The sequence below is a fragment of the Eptesicus fuscus genome, chromosome 7, assembly GCF_027574615.1.
Source record: "Eptesicus fuscus isolate TK198812 chromosome 7, DD_ASM_mEF_20220401, whole genome shotgun sequence".
NCBI classification, from domain to species: Eukaryota; Metazoa; Chordata; class Mammalia; order Chiroptera; family Vespertilionidae; genus Eptesicus; species Eptesicus fuscus.
In genome coordinates, this window is record NC_072479.1 from 29,031,546 (window position 1) to 29,059,036 (window position 27,491).

The 27,491-nt window shown below is 40.5% G+C and overlaps 1 protein-coding gene across 3 annotated transcripts in view; it reads left to right on the forward strand.

The window, feature by feature from the left end:
- The window catches only part of SLC6A15 (solute carrier family 6 member 15), a 69,166-nt gene that overhangs the window by 33,326 nt on the left and 8,349 nt on the right, over positions 1-27,491 (forward strand). For 2 of the 3 annotated variants that reach the window (XM_028148590.2, XM_028148592.2), the window contains exons 6-12: positions 4,067-4,177; positions 10,655-10,896; positions 11,010-11,202; positions 13,091-13,283; positions 23,888-24,047; positions 25,639-25,801; positions 26,875-27,255. In XM_028148590.2, the coding sequence (XP_028004391.2) occupies positions 4,067-4,177; positions 10,655-10,896; positions 11,010-11,202; positions 13,091-13,283; positions 23,888-24,047; positions 25,639-25,801; positions 26,875-27,255 (1,443 nt within the window). Of the gene's footprint in view, positions 1-4,066; positions 4,178-10,654; positions 10,897-11,009; positions 11,203-13,090; positions 13,284-23,887; positions 24,048-25,638; positions 25,802-26,874; positions 27,256-27,491 lie in introns of those variants that run through there. The other variant, XM_028148594.2, reaches the window with a different exon arrangement.

Here is a 27,491-nt window from a genome sequence, read left to right on the forward strand (position 1 = left end):
TAGATAATTACAGCAGAATAAATGCAGTAATAGAGGTGTATAAAAAATTCATGATAGGCCATGGCCGGGTAGCTCAGTTGGTTAAGAATGTTACCCCAATACGCCAAGGTTGTGGGTTCAATCCCCTGTCAGGGCACATACAAGAATCAATCAATCAATGAATGCATAAATAAGTTGGACAACAAAAAATTGACCTCTCTCTCACTCTTTCAAACCAATAAATAAAAATTTTAAAAAAGAATCAACCAATGACTGCATAAATAAGTTGAACAACAAATTGATCTCTCTCTCTCTCTCTCTTCTCTCTCTCTCTCTCTCTCTCTCTCTTTCAAATCAACAAATAAGTTCAAAATTTAGAAGTAGTCACTGAAATTAACATGGATTTGGGGGACGTTTTCATAGAGAAGGTAACTTTGGGACTAGAGTATGTGTTTCAGGAGAAAAAAGTAATGGATGCATGTATAAAGCCCAAAGATTGCTGAGTGCACATATCATTTTGACTTTTACATACAACTTGTGCAGCTCTTGGGAGCTGAAACTTGAAATGTAAGTTGACTTACATTGTAACTGCAAATGGACTGTTAGAATGATTGGCTGTTACATAACAAACAATGTAGACCATTTTAGAATCTTTAGCTGTGCATTGACACCATCAAATATTTACTTTAGAGAGATCATTCTAGTGTAGTTGATGGATTTCCGGAATGAAGGGAAAATCTGGAGGTTAGGTAACCAGGAAATTATTATTACTGATGGAAACAATGAGATATATGTGTGAATTCAGTGGTAGAATCAGTAATTTTGCTTGATGAGTTGGTTATGGAACATGGGCAAGAGGGACTTAGTATGGGTGTGATTAGCCTGGACAAATAAAAGTACAGGAAGAGTCATTTCTTCTCTTAGTCTCTAATTTGAAGTTATATTAAGAACATGCTGATAATGTGTCACAGTTATTAAAAAAAACCATAACCTATTCAGACTACTATATTGTGTAGCCTTCATTTTCACTTTTAAAGTAAGTCGAATTAATGAAAGTAAGTCACTTATGAGGCAGCAAATTTGAATTCTGTTAAAAATAAACAAAACTCTTTTACAAAGTAAATTCTTACTTCTGGCTAGCATTAAGATTTTTGAAGAAAAATCATAAAAAAGAATAGCTTTAATTCAAGTGAGATCAAGACTAAAGTAGATACATAAACTGGCAAATTTAAAGAATGCTAAAAGTAGGCAAGAAGAATAAGAAAAAGCACTCCATTTGAAGGCATTCTGATCTCAAGTAATTAAGGAATTAAACCAATTTGAAATAATTATAAAATTATGCTTTATTATAACTAATTAAATTAAAATATCGATTTTTAAGTATGTTGGGATTTTATGCATAACTAGAGGCCCGGTGTATGACATTTGTGCACTAAGGGGGTGAGGGGTCCCCTCAGCCCGGCCTGGGACCTCTCGCAGTCCAGGACCCTGAGGGGTCCTTAGCACTGCCACAGAGGCAGGAGAGGCTCCCGCCACCGCTGCTGCGCTCGCCAGCCGTGAGCCTGGCTTCTGGCTAAGCTGTGCTCCCCTTGTGGGAGCACACTGACCACCAGGGGCAGCTCCTGTGTTGAGCATCTGCCCTTTGGTGGTCAGCGCGCATCATAGCGACCAGCCATTCTGCCGTTTGGTCAATTTGCATATTAGCATTTTATTATATAGAACTAGAGGCCCAGTGCACAAAATTTGTGCACAGGGAGGGGTGTCCCTCAGCCCGGCCTGCACCTTCTCCAATCCGGGACCCCTTGGGGGATGTCCAACTGCCGGTTTAAGCCCGATCCCTTAGGTGAACATCCCTCTCACAATCTGGGACTGCTGGCTCCTAACCACTCGCCTGCCTCCCTGCCTTCCTGATCACCCCTAACTGCCTCTCCTTGCTGGCTTGACCACCCCCTAACTGCCCCTCTGCCAGTCTGGTCTCCCCTTATCTGCCCCCGTGCCAGCCTGATTGCCCCCTAACTGCTCCCCTGCTGGCCTGATCACCTACTAACTGCCTCTGCCTTGGCCCCTGCCACTGTGGCTTTGTCCGGAAGGATGTCTGGAAGATGTCCAGTCTAATTAGCATATTACCCTTTTATTAGTATAGACTAGAGGCCCAATGCACAAAGATTCATGCAAGAATGGGCCTTCCTTCCCCTGGCTGCCAGCAGCACCTTTGCTCTGGCCAGAGTCACCTTTCTGCCTTCCCATGCTGCCCAGAGGCCCGGAGCGGCTGGGTTGGTACAGAATGCCTGTGTATGCAAATTAACCCGCCATCTTTGGTGGGTTAATTTGCATACTCCTGATTAGCTGGTGTGCATCATGAAGGTACGGTCTATTAGCATGTTACTCTCTTATTAGGTAGATAATTTTTTGTTAGGGTGTTCCCTGTGCATTTAAATATAAGTGCAATAGAGGGATAGAGAGAAACATCAATGAGAGAGAAACATCAATCAGCTGCCTCTTGCACACCCCCTACTGGGGATGTGCCCACAACCAAGGTACATGCCCTTGACTGGAATCGAACCTGGGACCCTTTAGTCTGCAGGCCGATGCTCTATCCACTGAGCCAAACCGGTTGGGGCGCAAATTATAATATTGACTTGTACGTTATTTGTCTATAGTTATTATAGGATTCAATATTTCTTACCTGCCCTACACATATTTCTCCTCCATTCTTCCCACACTCCCTCCATTCCTTCCCTCCACAGATACATATTGTATACCTACTATGTGCCAGCAATTGTATTAGATGTTTGGGATATGATAGTGAACAGGAGATAAAAGGCCCCTGATCTCACAGAGCTTATAATCAAGTAGGAGAGACTGGAAATTAACAAGCAAACATAAACCAAACCAAAATATGAAACAAACATAATTTCAACAATGCTGAGTGCTGTAAATAAACAAAACAATATAATGTCACAGAGGGTAAATGGAATGTAGGGGAGGGCAGTTAGGGATATTGGATGGAAAAAAGCACAGCTGTTTTAGATTAGTCTGAGCAGACTTCTTGGAAAAGATAAAGTTGAGACATAAATAGCAAGGAGAAAACTCCTGTGCAGATACGGGAGATGACTGCAGCCCTGCTCTGGCCTCAAGCTGAAGAGCTTGGTCTTAGGACAGGTAACAAGGGCCTGGGGGGCTGGAGTTAAGTGGGAAGTGAGTGGTGGGGCAGGCAGCTAGGGCTCTGGTGTAAGGCTTTGCAGGTCCGAGAGAAGAATTGGGATTTTATTTCAACTGTATTCAAAGTCCCTAGGATATGCTAACCAGGGGATGAACTAATCCCAGTCATTTCTGGTTAAATGCCTGAAACCAGTTAGAAAAATATTACAAAAAGTGCAGGACTACTTCTGAACCTTTAATTTCAGAACTGGGTGGATGGTGGGCCATTTACTGAGATGGCGGTGAGAGAGGATGGGTCTGGGGGAAATTGAGAAGTTACCTTCTGAATCTGAAAAAATTTAGAGACCTAATAGGATTCCCCCTGGAGATATCAAGGAGGCAGTAAATGTCTGGATAGGACATTATTTTTCTGTAAAAAACATTTGCTTAACTTAAAGCAAAACTTCTGAAGCAGATGGTTATTTGTCTAAGTTCCTTGGAGGATTTAAAAGAGACCATTCTCTAGTCCAGAAGCTAGACATAATCATAGTGAAAGTTTGGTTAATGAAAAAAAAAAAAAAAGACTTTTTTTTTTAACCTAAAACAATAAAGTAGGAATTTTTTAGGGAATTAGTGTCCATTTATTTCTCTTAAATATTGTTTATTTTATAAACTATAAGGAATCAACACTATTCAAGTTACACAATATCTCTGTGTAACATTGTAAAGGAGATTAAGTAGAACTTATTTCTTAGTACATCTCAAACAAGATCTTAAATAAGTCATTAAATCAAGACTAATAAGCCATTCTAAGATGACTATACAAGTTATTAATCATTTTATTAACCATATAAAAATAGTAACTGCCAAAGTATAGAACATAACACAATCTGAACTATAAAAAAGAATATATGTGTCTCACCTATTTTGTTTTTTTTCTTTGCAGATTGTGTATTTTAGTTCTCTGTCTCCATATGTGGTACTTCTATGTTTCCTAGTCAGAACACTCTTTCTAAAAGGTTCAATTTATGGCATCCGACACATGTTTACCCCTCAGGTATGTACTTTGTTTATATTTAAGGCTTATGATCTTGAAAGCATTATGTCTGATGTTAAAATTTTCCCACACTTTGTTTCAAGGGATAATTGTTCTAATATATATACACTAGAGGCCTGGTGCATGAAATTCATGCACAGGGGTGGGTGTCCCTCAGCCCAGCCTGCACCCTCTCCAATCTGGGACCACTCGAGGGATGTCCGACTGCTATCCAAACGGGCAGTTGGATAGCTCTCTCACAATCCAGGACTGCTGGCTCCCAACTACTCACCTGCCTGCCTTCCTGATTGCCCCTAACTGCTTCTGCCTGCCAGCCTGATTGATGCCTAACCACTCCCCTGCCAGCCTGATTGATGCCTAACTGCTCCCCTGCCAGCCTGTTTGCCCCTAACTGCCCACCCCTGCCAGCCTGGTCACCCCTAACTGCCTTCCCTGCAGACCCAGTCGCCCCTAACTTCCCTCCTCTGCAGGCCCGGTCACCCCTAACTTCCCTCCCCTGCAGGCTTGATCAGCCCCAACTGCCCTCCCTTGCAGGCCTGGTCCCTCCCAACTGCCCTCCCCTGCTGGTCTGATCGCCCACAACTGCCCTCCCTTGCAGTCCTGGTCCCCCCCAACTGCCCTCCCCTGCTGGCCATCTTGTGGTGGCCATCTTGTGTCCACATGGGGGCAGGATCTTTGACCACATGGGGGCAGCCATATTGTGTGTTGGAGTGATGGTCAATCTGCATATTACTCTTTTATTAGATAGGATAGAGGCCTGGTACAGGGGTGGGGGCCAGCTGGTTTGCTCTGAAGGGTGTCCCGGATCAGGATGGGGGTTCCCTTGGGGTATGGGGTGGCCAGGGCGAGGGGCCTGTGGTGGTTTGCAGGCCAGCCACGCCCCCCCACCAACCCAAGCAGAGGCCCTGGTATCTGGGATTTATTTATCTTCTACAATTGAAACTTTGTAGCCTGGAACGGAGCAAAGCCTTCTGTTCGCTCCGTGGCGGCAGCCATTTCTGTTGGGATTCATTTATCTTCTATAATTGAAACTTTGTAGCCTTAAGTGGAGGCCAAGGCAGGCCAAGGGCTGCAGAAGCTTGGCTTCCTCCATTGCTGGGGGCAACCCTAGCCTCCTGCTCTCTCCAGTTCCGTGGCTGCCACCATTTTTGTTGGGATTTATTTATCTTCTATAATTGAAACTTTGTAGCCTGGATTGGAGGCCTGGGCTGGCCAGGGTGTGGGGAAAGCTTGGCTTCCTCCATCTCTGGGGGCAACTCAAGCCTTCTGCTTTCTCCATCTCTGTGGCTGCGGTCATTTTTGTTGGGATTCATTTATCTTCTATCATTGAAACTTTGTAGCATTGAGTGGTGGCCTGGGCCGGCAAGGGAACGCAGAAAGCTTGGCTTCCTTCATAGCTGGGGAAACCCAAGCCTCCCTACTGCTCTCTGTGGCTGCAGCCATCTTGGTTGAGTTTATTTGCATATTTGCTCCCGATTGGCTTGTGGGCGTGGCTGTGGGCATGGCTTGTGGGTGTAGCGGAGGTATGGTCAATTTGCATATTACTCTTTTATTAGATAGGATTAGGCTTTCAAAGTATAGCTGTTATGTTATCTAGCCTAGATAAACAAGAGCTTTTATATGTCTTTAATTATCTCCATCTAGCTCCAATTTTAAATGTCCCATTTTAGTTCTAGATTAAGGCTGTCACTATTGAAACTTTAATAATTTCTCCTTTATATTAAACTAGAGGCGCAGTGCATGAATTCATGCACAGGTGGAGACCCTCAGCCTGGCCGACAATGGGGGCCATTGGGGCTGATTGGGGTGGGCTGGCTGGGGGGTGGGGAGGGACCACAGGAGGTTGGCTGGCTGTGGGAGGTTGGCTGTGGGAGTGCACTGACCACCAGAGGGCAGCTCCTGCATTGAGCATATGTCCTCTGGTGGTCAGTGTGTGTCATAGTGACTGGTTGTTCAGTCGTTTGGTCATTCGGTCATTTGGTTGCTTAGGCTTTTATATATATATATGAGATTAACTTCCAATTTTTATACTTGTAAATTTTAGAACTTTTCAATCTTTATTTTTCTCCTTCTATTTCAGTGGGTTCTTAACATTTTGTGGCATGGATCCCTTTAAAAAGACAGTAATAGGAACTTCTTACCAGAAAACATATTCATTTGCTTAGTGTCTCAGGAGGTGGACAAAAACATATACAATCCATGGACCCAGGTTAAATCCCTTCTCAGAGAAAATCAATCTTGTTTTGTTTTGAGATTTTGTACTTTCTAAAATAATATTTACCTGGTGAGTTTGAGAAGTTATGTAATTTTTGTAAATAAATGTACATTTTAGGAAAATTCTCATTTGATTTCATAAAAGGCTCAGAACTTCGGTATGCTCTGTCATTCAGCTTAGAGCTGAACTCAATGCTGGGCACATTGAACATGCACAGCAATTTTTGTGGGCCCGTTATTTTGATTTGACAGGAAAGGAAACCAAGTTTTGAGACGTATATTTATTTGGTTAGTCATTGAAATGAACTTATACCTCACTACTACTTTGATAATACTATTTAAGGCAGATACTGAGTTATAAAAATACAATTTCAAATGTAGGTCAGCAATTGGAAGTTATTTGAAGAATGATCATGGGGTGAAATTTGGGCAGAAGATGCTCGCTTCCCAAGAATTATTTGTCACTGCTGGTAGCTGCTTTGATACTGTGTAAAAGGGGCTGTGTTTTTTAGGTATCTGGTTCTAACTTGGTATTCATTCTCTAGTAGCGAAAATATTGACATTGGTATCTGGTGTTCTTGAGTGGTTCATAAGTCCTGTTTAACATTTATCATTGTTGGGACACTTCACTGAGTAACTAGTTAAGATTCATCAGTTTTAGCTACATTTTAATGCAAATCACCTTCAAATGGGACATAACTTAGTGATCAAAATTATTTATAATATTAAAAAAGAAAAGTGTTCTAAGTTTAAAACAACCAACTAGCTTTGGTATGAATTTCTGGCATATCAACTTTTTCTAAGTTGGCAATTGCTTGAGACATAAATCTAAATATTTGATTTAAATAGATATTTTGGAATTTAAACCCTTTGTTATGGCACTTTTTACATGGCCCCTATATTCAAATCTGCACTATTATTAACATTCTAAACCAGGTCTATGGATTACCTTAAAATATATTAATTCTTTGTTCAGATCACTTTTCATTGACTGTAGATAAGATTCTGTGTTAGTTCAGTATACAGGTGATAGTTGATATAATAACAATAAGAAGGTGTTAATTACTTTTAATTTATATTGCTTATATAAGGAAAAAGTACCTAAACACATGAAATATTCCCTAAACCGTGAATGTAGATTTAGTTCCTGAATTAGAAGTATAGCAATCTGAATAATAAAGTAAATAAGTGCTTTCTGCCACCTAGTGGGCGAAGTGGAGATAGGCAGTTGATTGTAGTATTTTAGTAGATCAACACAGAATTAGCAAGATAACAATGCTCAATAAACAATATGCATATCTAAGTTAATTATACATACATTATAAGTATAGTAATTATTGTGCTATGAAAAATTCATACATTTCAATAATAATAACTAAAATTAATTGAGCAATAAATTCTAATATTTGAGAGAACCATGGATTTTGTCATCTCTGAGTGTGTTCACATTTCTGTTCCACCCCAGAAGTGCTGTGCAACCTTAGGCAGGTTCCTTTTGAATATGTAGATAATAACAGCAACAATTTCAGAGATTATTGTAAATATTAAATCAGATAATATATATAAAGTGCTCATCAATGTGCCTGCCACTGTAGTCTATATATGTTAGCAGTTTTTGAGCAGTGAGCGTGTGGTAGGCAATGTGGCAAGTTGTATGTCTTATTACTCCTATGATTCAGTTGAGGAAGCAGAAACAGAAAGGACAGGCCACTTACCCTAGGGGGCACTATTTAGACTATTTGGATTATTAAGTGGCAGAATCAGTATCTGAAACTGTCTATGGATCTCATGTTCTTACCTATATTTGGCATTGCTCCCACAAAAGGCAGTTTCATCACAATTGTAAAAATAAAAATAAAAAGGACAAAATGCCAGTTAAAAACACTACTGTTACTAAAATCCAATTTAACTATTTATTGTGGTCTTTGACATATATGGCTAATATTAATTGTTCCACTTGAAAGATTTGATAATTATTTAAGAAGTAAAGCAGAATTACTTAAAATACATGTTCAGCACAGATTCAGAACTTCAGAAGTTGGATCTGAAAGAGTCTTAGATATGATATGAGGTGTGGGCAGAAGTAGGTTTAATTTACCAGCCATTATTACTTAAAAAGTAAATCATAAGTAGGGATCTGAAATAATAGCAATAATAATAATAATACAAGTAAATAACACAATAATCCTATCTAATAAAAAGATAATATGCAATTTAACCATCACTCCGTCACAAAGATGGCGGTGCCCAGTCCCCTCAGCCCTGCCGGAGTCCCCGAGTCCTGGGGGGTAGCCTTTGAGAGTGGGCAGCGTGAGTGGCCTGGCGGAATGCTTGCTTCATCACTGTGGCAACAAGGCAAGCGTCCCACTCCTGCCGCGGAGGGCCTCTGGGCAGCACGCGTGCGTGACCTTCTACATGGAAGCTCGGCAAGCAGGTCCCTCCCGGGTGTCCCTTAGGCTTGCTGCTTAGGTTGTCTTTCCTCCTGTGTCTGGAGGGAGGCTGAGGATCTGCCATTGCTGGGTGTTGCTGTCCCTGGGACCACAGCACCACAGGCTGCAGGGCGCTGGCACCCTCCGGAGCTGAGCGCTGCTGTGGGGAGCAGTGCCCACTCTCTGGGATTCACCTGTGCCCGGCTTGTTCAGGGGAGGCAGCTGGGAGCAGACAGATCCTGGGCTCTGGGAGTAGGGGGTGGGTAGGGAGCAAGCCGGGGAAGAGGAGGTCAGGGCGATTCATTCCAATGGATCTCACTCCAAGGCTTCATTCAAATGCAGAAAGCTCTGGGTGATGTCAGAGCCTCGGACCTCGCCTCAGGCTTCTCAGACGCCCCCACCCTTAGGCCACAGCTCACCAACTTCAGGGAAGGAGGATGTTTGAGAAACTGGCCTATCTGGGTGGAAAAGAGTATGGGAGCATCCCTCTGTTAGCTTCTGTCTGTTTTCTCTTTGTAAATCCCATTTCCGGTTTTCTACACTCTTTCTAAGGGTGACCTGGCTTTTGACAGCAAAAACAGACTCCTCTACAGTTTCACAGCAGACCTCATGGGCTGATTCTGTTGCCTCGCTCTCAGAAACCAGCAGGTGTATACGTGTGTTCATGTAAAAACATTCAAACCAGTAGATAACTTTTATGAGTTTGCTTGAGCCAAACTGTCCACACTTGCCAGGAAGAAGAATCTCAAGGGGTTGGGACAATGATCCAGAGAATGGCTGTTTTTCGCTTTGTTTTATTCATTCTTCTTTTTTTAAATTTAATGTATGTTCATTGATTTCCGAGAGGAAGGGAGTGGGAGAGAGAGACAGAAACATCATCAGTGAGAGAGAATCACCAGTCAGCTGCCTCCTGCACACCTCCAACTGGGGATCAAGCCCACAATGAGGCAAGTGTCCCACCCTGGCCATGGAGAGCGTCTGGGCAGCAGGCGCGGAGCAGCCAGGCCCCGCATAGAGCAGAGAATCATGGGGAGTGGGCCTAGGCCATCAGGGCTCCCAGATTGGAGAAGGCTCCCTGAGGGCTCTCAGATTGGAGAGGGTGCAGGTCGGGCTGAAGGACCCCCCCCCCCCCAGTGCATGAATTTCATGCACTGGGCCTCTAGTTAATAAATAATGACACAAGATTAAGCTCTGTTTTGCATACTCACAACTGTGAACCTACTTTTGTCCACCCCTGTAGGTGCATTTCTCTAATTATGAAAAAGAAGGCTTTCAGGGAAGTCTATTTGAATGAATGAATAATATATGAATTAATACATATGTGAATATAAAAAATATAAATAGTTTAACTCTACCATACTCATCATTAATATCTGCTTTGACCATTAGACTTCCACCAGAAAACACAAAATAGGGTTTCAGTTAAGTAATTATTTAACTTTTATTGATAATCGATTTATTTTGCTTTGGATAGAAAACAAAGACATAAATAGGAAGTAATTGAAAATAGTTCACTTCTCTTTTAAATAGTCCTTTGATGATTTGTCTTAAAGTATTTAAAACAAATACTTTTGTTTTAAATTTAGATTTCCATGTAGATAGAAAATCTCTATGTAAGTAACATCTCCATCTGTAAGTTTGATAGTCTACAGTATTTCTTGTTCATATTCCTTGTTTCATTTTCAAATGAAAAAAGACTATTTCTAATTAAGAACATATTATCTCCCTGATTTAAATATTATGATGATATATTTAACCAATACAACTAATTCCATGTAGATTATTCTGAAATATTATTTTGAAGCTGATTTCTATTATGTTTCATTTTAAACAGCTTGAAAAAATGCTGGAGCCCCAAGCCTGGAGGGAAGCTGCTACTCAGGTGTTCTTCGCCCTTGGTCTGGGATTTGGTGGTGTCATCGCCTTTTCAAGCTACAACAAGAGAGACAACAACTGCCAGTTTGATGCTATGCTGGTGCCCTTAATCAATTTTTTTACTTCTATCTTGGCCACATTGGTGGTGTTTGCAGTTCTGGGCTTCAAAGCAAACGTCATAAATGAGCAATGCATTAAAGAGTATGAATATTAATTTCCTTTAGCTTTCGATGGCAGAATTATATAAAAATTACGCGCCCCCCCCCAAAAAAAAACCTCTTAAGTGTTCATTAACATGTTGTTCTCTTTTTCAGAAATACTAAAATGATTGAAACATTTTTGAAAATGGGCAGCATTTCTCAGGCTATTATTCCCCCTCACATCAACTTTTCAGCTATTACTGCAGAAGGTTATCATGAAGTTTATGACATCATTAAAAGAGTGAAAGGGGAGGAGTTTCCTGCTCTTAATCTACAATACTGTCATGTTGAAGATGAGCTAAATAAAGTTAGTAGCTATGTTTAAGCAATAAAATAGGTATCATTCAGTTAAAATATTCATTCTCCAGAAGACATTTTTGGTTAGGAAAATGACCATTACAGTTTTAATATTCACATTCTTTATTTCAGAGGACAACTTTCTTAAATCATTAAAGGTTTCCTTTACTTTGAAAAACAATTTCATTGATTAATCCACAGTAATTTAAAATATGAATATAAATGAAGTGATTTTCATCATATAAAATGAAATCAGTCTGATACCTTTCCTTGTATAATATTTAATATAAAAATTATATCATGATTATCACATATTTCATTATTATTTTGGCACATTAATGATTTTTGGCCATTTTAATAATTGTGTTCAACAAGTTATGATTAAGTTCTTTTTCTTAGCCAGTGTAATATATTTTAATAAATATAAAATAGGTGAACATTAATAAATATTCTTGTATTGCTTGTCACTTTCTCTCTGGATTGTCGAAAATAAAATGTCATAGAGAAATTACCATTCGTCACTTGATTTAAGATACTTGAGACTTAAACATAAAGAATCATGTGCAGCATGATCTTGCTCATATGTGGAATCTAAATAACAAAATAAACTGATGAAAGAAGTGGATCCAAAGACATAGAAGCATGGAACAGAGTGCAGAATCTGGAAGGGAAGGCAGGGGAGGGTGGATGGGTGGGAAGTAACAACCAAAGACCTTGTATGCATATATGCATAACCCATGGACACAGACAATAGGGTAGTGAAGGCTGGGGGTAGGGAGACTGGGTGGGCTGGAGGGGGTCAATGGGGGAAAAAGTGGGACATATGTAATACTTGCAACAATAAAGAATTATTTAAAAACAAACAAAAAATAATATACTCCTTGTTCGGCAGAGTGAAGGACACTCACAGCTGCGGGGTTGGGGGCTCCTGTGGCATGATTATGTTGCTTCCTAATCCCATGCAGCCCTCTCTCACAGAGCATGTAGCTTTGGGAAGGAGGGCTACTGTGGTCCTTGGTCCCCTGTGCCCTGCTGACATCAGGTCTCAGGCTTGGTCTGATCCACCTTTTCAAATCCCCTGTTCACTCCTAGTGATTTTCTGCTAGGACCCTGTTTCCAATATTCCTTGAGCCAGGCATCCAAGGATTGGCATGGGGGGAACTGTTACAGAGCTAGTCAGTCAGATATACATGTCAGGATAGGTCTGAACATAAAAAAAAAAAAAAAAAAATCATGCAGAAAATTATGGATAAAGCCATCTATATATATAAAAGCCTGATATGCTAAGTGTCTGACCAATTGGTCTACTGTTTGGTAGACTGTTCAACCAGTAGCTATGATGCATACTGACCACCAGGAGGCAGATGCTCTGACCCGTAGGTTGGCTTGATGCTGGGATCCAGCCAATCAGGACTGGGCAAGATAGGCTGGACTTGCCCTGGAACCTCCCCGTGGTCCCGCCCCAGCTGGCCAACCTCCTGTGTCCCTCTCTGGCTGGCCAGCCCCCATCGGCCTTGATTGAGACTGGGCAAGATGGCCCCAATCGGCCCCAATTGCTGGCCAGGCCGAAGGACCCCCCACATGCATGAGTTTGTGCACTGGGCCTCTAGTCATTAATATAAAAATCTTGAATCCTGTATGGAAAGACAATTACTATCTTACCCTTTAAAGGTGTTTTGTTGTTGTTTTTAAATTCTGGTTTACTTTTTTTCTTTATGAGATAACACAACCAACTTGTTAGTTGAAAGGCACAGTTCCTTAGGGGAGAATATGATTCTGCATGTTTATTTCCAGTCCCCCCAAGGCATTATTCAGAGTTCCTCTTCTTTGTAACTGATGTATGTAGCCATCACTTAAAATTGCTCTGTATTCATTTTGTTATTCTGTCTATTTTACAGGAGATTCAGGGAGTTGGTTTAGCTTTCATTGCCTTTACAGAAGCAATGACACATTTCCCTCTAGCTCCCTTCTGGTCAGTGTTGTTCTTCCTCATGCTGATAAATCTAGGCCTCAGCAGCATGTTTGGAATCATCGAAGGGATCATCACGCCTGTGGTAGACAATTTCAAAGTGAGGAAAGACTTGGTTACTGGTGAGTTTTTATGTATTTGACTTTCCATTGATTGATATAGGCCATTTTACTCTTGGTGAGAGACCAGAAGTGGAAATAGGAATGTGTTGTTTGGGGTTTTATTAATGTCTATTTGTAAATATGTATTGCTATTATTTGTTATTTTATTTATATAAATGTATAATCATATAATTATATAATGTATAATTGCAAATGATAGACTTAATATATCATATTATTAGTGATTACTTATTATACTAGAGGCCCGATGCACGAAATTCGTGCACTCAGCGGCGGAGGGGTGGTTCCCTCAGCCTGGCCTGTGCCCTCTCGGCCTTTGGAGGAGATGTCCAACTGATAGCTTAGGCCCGCTCCGTAGCAGTCAGACATCCTTAGCACCTGCAGAGGCGGGAGAGGCTTCTGCCACCACCATGATGCTGCCTGGCTTCTGGCTGAGTGGAGCTCACCCTGTGGGAGAACACTGACCACCAGGGGGAAGCTCCTGCATTGAGCGTCTGCCCCCTGGTGGTCAGTGGGCATCATAGTGACCATTTGTTCTGCGGTTCAGTCAATTTGCATATTAGTTTTTTATTATATAGGATTGCTCTTAATTAGTAGTTATGTCATCATGAATTACTGGCACTAGAATAAAGTCATAGATTGTTCATGTATTAATTTGTATACAAGTCAAATAACAAGTCTCAGAACCAAAACTCCTTTTTCAAAAGTGTGTAGCTAAAATTGACAAATCTAAATTTCTAGTGTAAAATAGCAATTGTGGTCTACTAGTAGTTCATAGCTCTAGGTAGGAAAGCAAATAAAACAACTTATCAATATCGATGCTTGTTAATAAGCCAATCTGCAAGCACTTAGTAAAGTACTAGTTTTGTACTGCATTTGAGGGATATAAAAGATATGAGAAATTATAACAGAGAAACAAAGATATAGGCAAGCCCCTTCTCAAAAAAATAATAGTATTGTTAATTAAAAGCAAGCTGGGTAGATAAAAAGACTTGTACCATGTAATATACTTATAGATAGCATAATAGAGACTTTACATGTTATACGAATTAAGAAGAAACAAAAGTCATCTAAGTATATGCTTGAACTGACAATGAAAAAGGTGGAAATTGAATTTGAAAGAGGAGAGGTCTTCTCACAGGTCAGAGGATGTAGCACATGTAGAGATAAAGTGAACAGTAAGGAAGCCAACCAGACCAGCGTGCAAGAACAGTGTCGGTAAGTGATGCAAACATAAGTTGGATAAAAAACCCGTAGGTGATCTTGAATGCTGGGCAGTGGTGCACAAGCTTCCCGAGGCTCTGTGTTTAGCTCTGAAAGATCTTAGTAATATTTTATGTGTAAGTAAGTCTCAAATATACACCTTTACCACTTACTGCTCTGCTGTGTGTGTGTGTGTGTGTGTGTGTGTGTGTGTGTAAAACAATTTAAGCAGTTCCTTAAATATTGATACTAAATATCCTCCACTCAGTTGAAAATAAGTGAGAAACGTCTTTATCTTTATCAAAAGGCAGTCTCTACTTCTTGAGTGTCTATTTCATTTAAGGCTATCAATATTCTGCCTGATGTGCAGGCTAAATAAGAGCCATCTTTGCTGCTTCCCTCGTCTGTGTCTCATATCCAAAGCCCGTGAGGTAAGAGGGCTTGCAAATTCAGGAGAAAGCAACAGTGTAGAGGGAAAAACACACACTGTAGTGTCTACTGCCTACTGAGAGACCTATTTGGGCAGAGCAAAGGGAATGTACTCTCTTCTCCCATTACCCGTCTTCGGGATCATACCTATATTCAAGTTACATTTGACCCCATGAAGCGTTCCTCCATCAACTTTGCCACATGTGTTTTTGTCTTCTCTAGTAGAACAGTGCGATTTAAATAAGCAAACCTCCCATTATCTTTTCATCTCACATCTCCAGCAAAACTCTGCCTGTACCACCTAGAATATACTTTCTTCATGTTTGCCTTATACTCGGGTGTAATTAGGAGACAGTGAAAGTGACACAGACTATGGTCCATATTCAAGCTCTGCTACTTCCATCCTGATACTTTTAAGTACAATATACTGTCACAAGCATTTAAACATCTAATCTAATAATAGACAAATATGCAAATTGACCATACCTCCGACACACCCAGAAGCCACGCCCACAAGCCACACCCACCATCCAATCAGAGCGAGTATGCAAATTAACCCAAACCAAGATGGCTACAGCCACAGAGAGCAAGGTTCCCTAGGTAACAGAGGAAGCCAAGCTTTCTGCCGGCCGTTGCAGGCCTAAGCGTCCACTCAAGCTACAAAGTTTCAATTATAGAAGGTAAACAAATTCAAACAAATGGCAGCAGAATGGAGCTTGAGAGAGCAGGCCAGGGTTGCCGCCAGCAACAGGGGTAGCAAAGCTTTCCGCACACCCTGGCCGGGCCCACCCGCTTAAGGCAACAAAGTTTCAATTATAACCCCAACACAAATGTATTTGGGCCTCGGAGGGAGCCCCAGGCTTGGCTCTGCTCCAGGCTACAAAGTTTCAGTTGTAGAAGGAAAATAAATTCCAGATACCAGGGTCTCCGCTTGCATCCCAGGGGGCGTGGCCCACCTGCAAACCACCACAGGCCCCTCGCTCAGGCCACCCCACGCCCCAAGGGAACCCCACCCTGATCAGGGACACCCTTCAGGGCAAACCAGCTGGCCCCCACCCCTGTACCAGGCCTCTATCCTATCTAATAAAAGAGAACTATGCAGATTGATCATCACTGCAACACACAATGTAGCTGCCTCCATGTGGTCAAAGATCCTGCCCCCATGTGGACACAAGATGGCCACCACAAGATGGCCAGCAGGAGAGGGCAGTTGGGAGGCACCCTGCCTGCAAGGGAGGGCAGTTGAGAGGGACCAGGCTTGCAAGGGAGGGCAGTTGAGAGGGATCAGGCCTGCAAGGAAGGGCAGTTGGAGGTGATCAACCCTGCAGGAGAGGGCAGTTAGGGGTGACCAGGCCAGCAGAGGAGGGAAGTTGGGGGCAAACAGGCTGGCATGGGAGTGATTAGGGGGTGATCAGGCTGTCAGGCAGAAGCAGTTAGGGGCAATCAGGAAGGCAGGCAGGCAAGCACTTGGGAGCCAGCAGTCCTGGATTATGAGAGGGATGTCCGACTGCCCGTTTAGGCCCGATCCCCAGGGACAGTCGGACATCCTTTGAGGGGTCCGAGATTGGAGAGGGTACAGGCTGGGCTGAGGGACAACACCCCTCCGTGCACGAATTTCGTGCACCGGGCCTCTAGTTTCAATATATGATAGATCCAAATATAGTACATTTTACTTCTCCTTTTCTACTCATATGTTTATATATATTTGTTTATGTATGGTGCAGCTCATAACCCTAGCATAGTGCTTCAGAGATGGCCTAATATGACCCATACCTGTTGAGATTGTTAGCAAACCCCATCTTCAAACCCAGGGATTTCTCTGTTCTTGCCTTCTTTTGCTTTTGCTCACCTCTGTTGACAACTAGAACACAGTCATCTTTTATTTTTTATTTATTAATTTTTTTACTGGGTATTTTATTTCATTTATTTATTTTGCATTTTAATTTCTTTATTGATTGAGGTATTACATATTTGTCCTCATTGCCCCATTACCTTCCCAATCCCCACAACTCATGCCCTCACCCCCCTGTTGTCTGTGTATACTGATTAGGCTTATATGCATGCATACAAGTCCTTTGGTTGATCTCTCTCCTGTACCCCCCACCCTTCCCTACCTTCCCTCTGAGATTTGACAGTCTGATCGATGCTTCCCTGTCTCTGGATCTGTTTTTGTTCATCAGTTTATGTTGTTCATTATTTCCCATAGATGAGTGATATCATGTGATATTTACCTTTCTCTGACTGGCTTATTTCACTTAGCATAATGCTCTCCAGTTCCATCCATGTTGTTGCAAATGGTAGGAATTCCTTCTTTTTTAGTGCAGCATAGTATTCCATTGTGTAGAGGTAACACAGTTTTTTAATCCACTCATCTGCTGATGGGCACTTAGGCTGTTTCCAAATCTTACCTATGGTAAATTGTGCTGATATGAACATAGGGGTACATATATCCTTTCTGATTGATGTTTCTAGCTTCTTGGGATATATTCCTAGAAGTAGGATTACTGGGTCAAATGGAAGTTCCATTTTTAGTTTTTTGAGGAAACTCCATACTGTTCTCCACAGTGGCTGCACCAATCTGCATTCTCACCAGCAGTGCACAAGAGTTCCTTTTTCTCCGCATCCTTGCCAACATTTGTACTTTATTGATTTGTTGATGATAGCCATTCTGACAGGTGTGAGATGGTACCTCATTGTCGTTTTAATTTGCATCTCTCGGATAATTAGTGACTTTGAGCATGTTTTTATATGTTTATTGGCCTTCCTTCTGTCTTCTTTCAAAAAGTTTCTATTTAGGTCCGTTGCCCATTTCTTGATTGGATTATCTCCCTTTTGTTAAGTTGTATGAGTTCCTTGTAAACGTTGGAGATTAAACCTTTATTGGTGATAACATTGGCAAATATGTTCTCCCATGTAGTGGTCTTTCTTATTGTTTTGTTGATGGTTTCTTTTGCTGTGCAAAAGCTTTTTATTTTGATATAGTCCTATTTGTTTATTTTCTCTTTATTTTCCATTGCCCTAGGAGCAGTATCAGTGAAGAAATTCCTTTGGCATATGTCTGAAATTTTGCTGCCTGTGGATTCCTCTAGTATTTTTATGGTTTCCCTTTTTATGTTTAAGTCCTTTATCCATTTTGAGTTTATTTTTGTGTATGGTATAAGTTGGTGGTCTAGTTTCATTTTTTTGCATGTATCTGTACAAGTTTCCCAACACCATTTACTGAAGAGACTGTCTTGACTCCATTGTATGCTCATGCCTCCTTTGTCAAATATTAATTGGGCATAGTGGTTTGGGTCAATTTCTGGATTCTCTATTCTATTCCATTGATCTATATGTCTATTCTTGTGCCAGTACCAGGCTGTTTTGAGAACAGTGGCCTTGTAATACAGCTTGATATCTGGTATTGAGATCCCACCTACTTTGCTCTTCTTTCTCAGGATTGCTGCAGCTATTCAGGGTCTTTTTTATTCCAGATGAATTTTTGGAGAGTTCTTTCTAGGTCTTTGAGATATGCCGTTGGTATTTTAATGGGGATAGCATTGAATCTATAGATTGCTTTGGGTAGTATGGACATTTTGATGATATTGATTCTACCAATCCATGAACACAGTATATTCTTCCATCTGTTTATATCTTCCTCTATCTCTTTCTTCAGTGTCCTGTAGTTTTTTGCATATAGGTCTTTTACCTCTTTAGTTAAGTTTATTCCTAGGTATCTTAATTTTTTTGGTGTGATGGTAAATGATATTGCTTTTTTAGTCTCTTTTTCCGTAAGTTCACTATTTTTGTATAGAAATGCCATAGATTCCTTGGCTTTAATTTTGTATCCTGCTACCTTGCCGAATTAATTTATTAAGTCTAATAATTTTTTGATGGAGTCTTTAGGGTTTTCTACGTACAGTATCACGTCATTGGCAAATAAGGACAGCTTTTCTTCTTCTTTTCCAATTTGGATGCCTTTTATTTCTTCTTCTTGTCTGATAGCAATGGCTAGTACTTCCAGTACTATGTTGAACAGGAGTGGTGAGAGTGGGCATCCCTGTCTTATTTCTGTTCTTAGGGGAAATGGTTTTAGTTTTTGTCCATTGAGTGTGATGCTGGCTGTGGGTTTATCATATATGGCTCTTATAATGTTGAGGTATGATCCTTCTATTCCCACCTTGCTGAGAGTTTTTATCAAGAAAGGGTGTTGGATTTTGTCAAATGCTTTTTCTGCGTCAATTGATATGACTATGTGATTTTTCTCCCTCAATTTGTTTATGTGATGCATCACGTTTTTTGATTTGTGGATATTGTACCATCCTTGCTTCCCCGGGATAAATCCTGCTTGGTCATGGTGTATGATCTTTCTGATGTACTGTAGGATCTGATTTGCTAGAATTTTGTGGAGGGTTTTGGCATTTATGTTCATGAAGGATATCCTATCTAATAAAAGAGTAATATGCAAATTGACCATCACTCCAACACACAAGATGGCTGCCCCCATGTGGTCAAAGATGGCTGCCCTCATGTGAACACAAGATGGCCACCACAAGATGGCCAGAAGGGGAGAGCAGTTGGGAGGGATCAGGCCAGCAGGGGAGGGCAGTTGGGGGCAATTAAGCCTGCAGGGGAGGGCAATTAGGGGTGACCAGGCCAGCAGAGGAGGGAAGTTGGGGGCGACTGGGCCTGCAGGTAAGGGCAGTTGGGGGGGACCCAGGCCTGCAGGGAAGAGCAGTTGGGGGGGACCAGGCCTGCTGGGGAGGGCTGTTAGGGGTGACCAGGCCTGCAGAGGAGGGCAGTTAGTGGCAAACAGGCTGACAGGGGAGCAGTTAGGCATCAATCAGGCTGGCAAGGGAGTGGTTAGGGAGTGATCAGGCTGGCAGGCATAAGCGGTTAGGGGCAATCAGGAAAGCAGGCAGGTGAGCAGTTGGGAGCCAGAAGTCCTGGATTGTGAGAGGGTTGTCCGACTGCCCATTTCGGCCCGATCCCACTGGGATCGGGCCGAAATGGGCAGTTGGACATCCCTCGAGGGGTCCCAGATTGGAGTGGGTGCAGGCTGGGCTGAGGGACACCCCCCCCCCATGCACGAATTTCGTGCACTGGGCCTCTAGTTAGCCTATAATTCTCTTTCATTGTATTGTCTTTATCTGATTCTGTTATTAGGGTGATGCTGGCTTCATAGAATGAGCTTGGAAGTGTTCTTTCCTTTTGAATTTTTTTGAATAGTCTGAGGAGGATAGGTTTTAGTTCTTCCTTGAATGTTTGGTATAACTCTCCTGTGAAGCTGTCTGGCCCCGGGCTTTTGTTTGCTGGAAGCTTTTTGATGACTGCTTCAATTTCTTCCATAGTTATCAGCCTATTGAGATTTTTAGAATCTTCCTGATTGAGTTTTGGGAGGTTGTATTTTTCTAGAAATATGTCCATTTCCTCCAGGTTGTCTAGTTTGTTGGAATAGAGTTGTTCATAGTATTTTTTAAACAATCCTTTGTATTTCTGTGCAGTCTGTTGTTATTTTGCCTCCATCATTTCTGATTTTGTTTATTTGGGTCCTCTCTCCTTGTTTCTTGGTGAGTCTGGCTAAAGGTTCATCAATCTTGTTTATCCTTTCAAAGAACCAGCTCTTGGTTTCATTGATCTTTTGTATTGGTTTTCTTTTGGTCTCTATGTCATTTATTTCTGCTCTAATGTTTATTATCTTCATTCTGCTCACTCTGGGCTTTTCTTGTTACTCTCTTTCTATTTTTTTGAGTTGTAGCGATAGATGATTTACTACCATTTTTTTCTTGTTTTTTGAGGTAGGCTTGTAGAGCTATAAACTTCCCTCTCAGGACTGCTTTCATTGTGTCCCATAGGTTTTGGATTGTTGTGTTTTTATTTTCATTAGTTTCCAGGGATGTTTTTAATTTCTTCTTTGATCTCATTGGTAAACCAATCAATATTTAATAACATGCTATTCAGTTTCCAAGTGTTTGAGTTTTTGGGATTGTTTTTATTGTAGTTTATTTCTAATATTATGCCATTGTGGTCTGAGAAGATGCTTGATATGATTTCAATCTTCTTGAATTTGGGGAGACTTTGCTTGTGACCCAATATGTGGTCTATTTTTGAAAATATCCCATGTGCACTTGAGAAGAACGTATATTCCATGCCTTTGGGGTGAAATGGTCTGAAGATGTCAATTAAGTCCATCTGGTCTAGTGAGTCATTTAGGATTGCTGTTTCTCTGCAGATTTTTTGTCTGGAAGATTTATCCAGTGATGTCAGTGGTGTATTAAAGTGATTTTATGATTTTATTGATTTTATTATTGTCGATCTCTCTCTTGATATCTTCCAGGAGTTTTTTTATGTATTTGGGCGCTCCTGCATTGGGTGCATATATGTTTACCAGTGTTATATCCTCTTGTTGTATCGATCCCTTTAGTATTATGAAGTGGCCTTCCTTATCTCTTGTTATGGCCTTCACTTGGAGGTCTATTTTGTCAGATATAAGTATTGCTACCCCAGTTTTTTTTTCATTTTCATTTTCCTGAAAGATATTTTTCCATCCCTTCACATTCAGTTTGTGTGAGTCCCTAGTTCTGAGGTGGGTCTCTTGTAGACAGCATATATATGGGTCATGTTTTTTTATCCATTCAGCCATTTGATGTCTTTTGATTGGAGCATTTAGTCCGTTTACATTTAAAGTTATTATTGAAAGTTACTTGTTTGTAGCCATGTTTATTTTTTGAGGCTGTGTTCCTTCTTACCTTTTTGTTTCTTCTTTTTACAGCATTCCCTTTAGCATTTCTTGCATTGTTGGCTTGGTAGTGATAAACTCCCTTAGCCTTTTTTTGTCTGTGAAGCTCCTGATTTCGCCTTCAATTTTGATTGATAGTCTTGCTGGATAGAGTATTCTTGGATTCAGTCCCTTGCTTTGCATCACTTTGTATATCTCCTTCCATTCCCTTCTAGCTTGTTGTGTTTCTGTTGAGAAATCATTTGATAATCTGATGGGAGATCCTTTGTAGGTAACTCTCTGTCTCTCTCTTGCAGCCTTTAAGATTCTCTCTTTGTCAATAACATTTGCCATTGTAATTATGTTGTGTCTTGGTGTGGGTCTTTTGGGATTCATCTTGCTTGGGACTCTCTGTACTTGTGTAACTTTTTTCTTCCCCATATCAGGGAAGTTTTCTTTCATTATTTCTTCAAATAAATTTTCTAAACCTTGCTGCTTTTCTTGTCCTTCTAGCAGCCCTATTATATATATGTCATTTCATTTTGCTTGTCCCAAAGCTCCCTTAGGCTCTCCTCCTGCTTTTTTTCTCTAGTTGCTGTTCAGATTGGGCTTGTTTCTGTACTTTATCTTCTAACTCACTAATTCAGTCCTCTGCTTCTTCTAGTCTACTGTTGAAGCCTTCCATGGTGTTTTTGATTGTAGCTATATCATTTTTCATTTCTTCCTGATTTTTGCATAGGTTGTTGATTTTTCTCATCTATCCAGTGTCTGAACTGTATGACCATTACTCTGAATTCTTTTTCTGTCATGTTGCATGCTTCTGTTTCACTTATTTCCTTTCTTGGCAATTCCTTCTTTTCTTTCCTCTGGGGGTTGTATCGTTTTCTCCCTATTCTGACTATCACCAGAAGGTTCAAATGTCGAGTTGCAGGGGCCTGGGCTGTGTGCAGTGGGAGTTTTGCACCCCCCAAGTGTCACTGAAGAGCTCTGACACCAAGATGTGCAGCTGCTGTGTGTTGGTGGAAGCCAGGCTCGCCCCAGATCAGACTTGTGTGTGCACCTAGAGTCAGGGACCCTGCCTGCACCACGTTGAAACAGAGAACCCGTGTGCCAAAAATCAAAATCCCCTAGTGCGTGTCAGGAGTCAGAGGCTCTCTGTGTCCGCACTAAGAATCGAGTATCAGAGTCTCTGTTGCTTGGTGCTACCTTGCACTGAGAATCATGGTCCCTGTGTGCGCATGTGCCAAGAATTGGAGGGCAGTTGGGGGGGACCAGGCCAGCAGGGGAGGGTAGTTGGGGGCGACCCGGCTGGCAGGGGAGGACAGTTAGGGGTGACCAGGCTGGCAGGGGAGGGCAGTTAGGAGCAATCAGGCTCACAGGGGAGCAGTTAGGCATTGATCAGGCTGGCAGGGAAGTGGTTAGGGGGTGATCAGGCTGGTAGGCAGAAGCAGTTAGGGGCAATCAGGCAGGCAGGCAGGCAAGCAGTTGGGAGCCAGCAGCCCTGGATTGTGAGAGGGATGTCTGACTGCCCATTAGAGGGATGTCAGATTGGAGAGGGTGCAGGCTGAGCTGAGGGACACCCCCCGCCCCGACCGTGCATGAATTTCATGCACCAGGCCTTCAATTTTATTATAATCGGCATTATTCTCATTATTAATGCAGAAATTCAGAGCTTCCAAAACAATAAAATGCTATTAAAAGTAGGAATGACCACCCAGTCAGCGTGGCTCAGTGGTTGAATTCCTGGTCAGGGCACATGCCTGGTTTGTTGGTTTTATCCCCAGTTTGGGGTGTGCAGGAGGCAGCCGATCAATGATTCTCTGTCATCATTGATGTTTCAATCTCCCTATCCCTCAATAAAACATATTTTAAAAAAACATAGGAATGACCTATGAAAATTTTCTGCTTGAAAAGGTCACTGCTCTTAATAAAGAGAGGAAAGGCATGGGGATTTATACTTTTAAAATCTTCACAGGTTTACCTCATTTATTATTTGTGCTTGGTAAGTAAGTTTACACAGCACAAAGTTTACACAGACTAAGGGAGATAGTTGTATTACTGTCTAACAGTGAATTTATATTAAATCTGTGCTAAATCCAGGTAACTACTACCACTATGTAATATTCCACAATATTAGGAAAGCTATTGCCTTTGCATATTATTGACAAGTTATAAAAGTGAAAAAAATATATTTTGAATATAATAATTCATAATACAACTTAAAATACTTGATTCTGAATAAGGGTTTAATTTTTCATTTATTCCTTTTGTCCAGTTATCTGTTGTCTTCTGGCATTTTGTATTGGCCTGATATTTGTGCAGCGCTCTGGAAATTACTTTGTTACAATGTTTGATGATTATTCTGCTACGCTGCCACTTCTAATTATAGTCATTTTTGAGAATATTGCTGTATCCTTTGTCTATGGCACAGATAAGTAAGTATATTTTCATCTCTATTTTGGAAACACCAATTGACATTATCTATTTAATTTAGAAGGGGAGAAAAATGATTAGAGAAGAAAATGCCACAATGAAATCTTTTGAAGGCTCTACTTTATTTAACAATTTTAATAAAGTATATTTGCCTATTAGGTAATTAGATAGAATTGTGTAGATGGTAATGTAGTCTAGGATTCTGAAGCTTTGATTTAATGCTCGTTGTCAATTAGAAAGGTCCAAGATCTAGTGGCTATTTTCCACAAACCTTATTGTTTTGAGTTACTATTGTTATCTACGTTTTACAGATGAGAAAACTCAGGCTCAGTGAGATACCAAGTAACTTGTTCAACGAACCTGCCCAGAGACAGACCTGGGACTCATAGTCATTTCTGCTTAGCTCCCAGCCTATGCTTCTAATTACTTTCTGACCTGTTTCATGAGAGGAATTTCATTTTTATGCTACATAATGCCTTATGGAACAGGCCAATTTTGGGAAAATACAGTGTGTCCTCCAAAAATGTATACACAGTTTAATAGCTGATAGCTCAATTTTGAGAATGAAATGTATTTTAATAAACACTGCCTTTATAATTATTCAAAGTGTGTGTATACATTTTTGGGACACCAGATATCTGCTCTGAGATATATATGGCATTTGATATAAACAAACGTCATATTTATATGGAGTCATTATTTGGATTCATAAGATGCCTTTAACCTCTGAGTTACATACCTGCTTGATGTGAGAAATATATATACTTGCTGCGAGATGAAGCATTAGAGTAATCTCAGAAGAAAAATGTTCCTGGAGGCATTTTTGGCAAAATATTGTCCAATTTCTTTTTAAGTTGCTGTCTTTAGTGAACATGTATAGACTAAAACAATAAGATCATCAAGCTTGTTAGAGGTCTGTGTAAAGTAAGAATGTGTGTTAAATGAAGACCAGAGCCCTCTTACCCAACACAGAGAGGAACATATTAACATTGAATAAGCTTTGTGAGAATGTTTTTATTACTGTCAAAAGCTCCAGGTAGGGGACCTTCCATTTTATAATCATGTGCTAGACAGCAATAGTAGCAATAGCTGTCTGACATGCACTGATTCTTAAACTTCATAAAAATACTCTGTGATGACTAATAGCTTCCATGTCACATGGAGAATGTGCCCTGCCTGTACAGAAGGACTTAGTATATTAGTTGTAAAGCCAGGACTTTAACTTAGACTTTAATTTCAAAACCAGCCATCTGTACACTCTATCAAGCTACCCACAAGTTCTAACCTGCATTGTATTGAAATTTGATCAAGTATTGCTAATGCTGTGTTCATAGAGTAGGAAGTCATCAGTAGAAGGAAACATTTCAGTAGTTGGCTAAAGAGTGCTTTACCTAAATAAAAATTATAGTATGTATTTAACTGGTTCCATTTTACTTCATATGTTCTTAATTTATGACATCTTCCAGTGTAACTTTTTGATAAGCATAAAATGTCATATGGTATCATGTCTAATTCCCTGTCAAATCATTGGTCTAATGCACATTTATAAGGTAATACATAAAATTGAGAGATAATTACCTTCTTTTTATTTAGATTTATGGAAGACATAAGAGATATGATGGGCTTTGCTCCCTACAGATATTACTACTATTTGTGGAAATATAGTACTCCTATAGTGCTATTATCACTGCTAATAACTACTACTGTGAATATGATATTAAGTCCTCCTGGCTATGATGCATGGAATAAAGACAAGGTAAAATACAAAATAAGGAAGTTTTTATCTTTTGCTTTATTCACAGTATATTTTACTATTTAATGATTGGTGTTGCTTTTATGCAAGGATCTTGACATATATGTTTTGTTCATTCCCAAAAATATATGTTTTTTTTTATACATTGTAGATTTTTATACATTGTAGATTACATCAAATACTAATTTGGTTCTCATTAAAGTAGCTTTATTCATGTCACCATGTAGAAGAACCAATTATTATTCAATCTTTAACTAGAAAACATTTTGCTCAAACCACCAGAAATATTTTCCCTTATAAATGTATTAAATCATATACCAGATACTATTTTCTGATGAAAAGATGCATTAACCATATAGATATAATGTAAACAACTATCAAAGTAATATTTTGTTATAACTATTTAATATTATCAATGACTATTTCAATTCTGTCGTCAAGCTGTATTACCCTATCATAATGCAACCATTATGTATACATGGGATGCTATAAAGTTAGAGTGCTTATTTTTCAGAAGTATCTCTGACCTTTATTCTATGATCAAAAATTCTATATAATAACAACTGAATTCATGACTGGGCATAAACAAGTCTGTTATCCCTCACCAAAACCCAGAAATGCGTAAAATTTAGATTTCAGAAAGTCAATATGGCATATGTAACAGGCATCTATTGCTTAATAACAAACTACCTCCTAAATGTCACAATTGAAAGCAATGCTGATTATTATTTCTTGGGTGCTGTGGGTGAGCTGGATGAGTCTTCTCTTGGTCTTGCCTAAGCTAACTCATACAGTTGATTAAACTTGAAGAGCCAGTTTCTCTCTGTAATTTTTCATTCTTGGCTTCTTCCAACTAATATGACTTATGGCAGCATTCTATGAAGCAGAGCAGAAATTGCAAGGCCTTTAAGGTCTAACCTTGAAGTTGCTTAATGTTATTTCCACGCCATTCTGTTGGCCATAGTATGTCACAAGAACAGCTCTAATTCTTTGCTTACAAACCTGAGACAAATATAATATTTTTTTCCATACTTGCAGGGAAAATCGATTATTAATACATATTTTGGTGTTAACAGGCATCTAAGGAATTTCTGAAATTTCCAGCGTGGGCAATGGTTATCTGTATATCTCTGGTAATCCTGGCACTACTCCCCATCCCGACTGTCTTCTTCATTCGTTGCTGCAACCTTAAGGACAATAGTTCCGGTAATTTAGCCTCTGTGGCCTATAAAAGAGGAAGGGTACTAAAGGAGCCTGTAAACTTAGAGGGAGATGATGCAAGCCTCATTCATGGAAAGATACCAAGCGAAATGTCATCTCCAAATTTGGGTAAAAATATTTATCGGAAACAGAGTGGATCACCGACTTTGGATACTGCTCCCAATGGGCGGTATGGAATAGGCTATTTGATGGCAGATGTGGCAGATATGCCAGATATGCCGGAATCTGACTTGTAGCCGGGGGTGGGGGTGTTGGGTCAGTGGGTTTTATTTTAGTTAATTTCTATCAATCAACATTGACTTCATAAAGAGAAGCCTTAGGCTTCACGTGTCAGAGGGCGATCTCAGGTGTTCCCTGGCTGTGATCTAGAACACTAACAGTGTATGTAAATTCAGCTGGTGTATTCCTTTGTATTCTTCAGTTTACATCTGCACAGGAAGAGTGGCAGACAAAGCTTACAGTGACTGAGGTT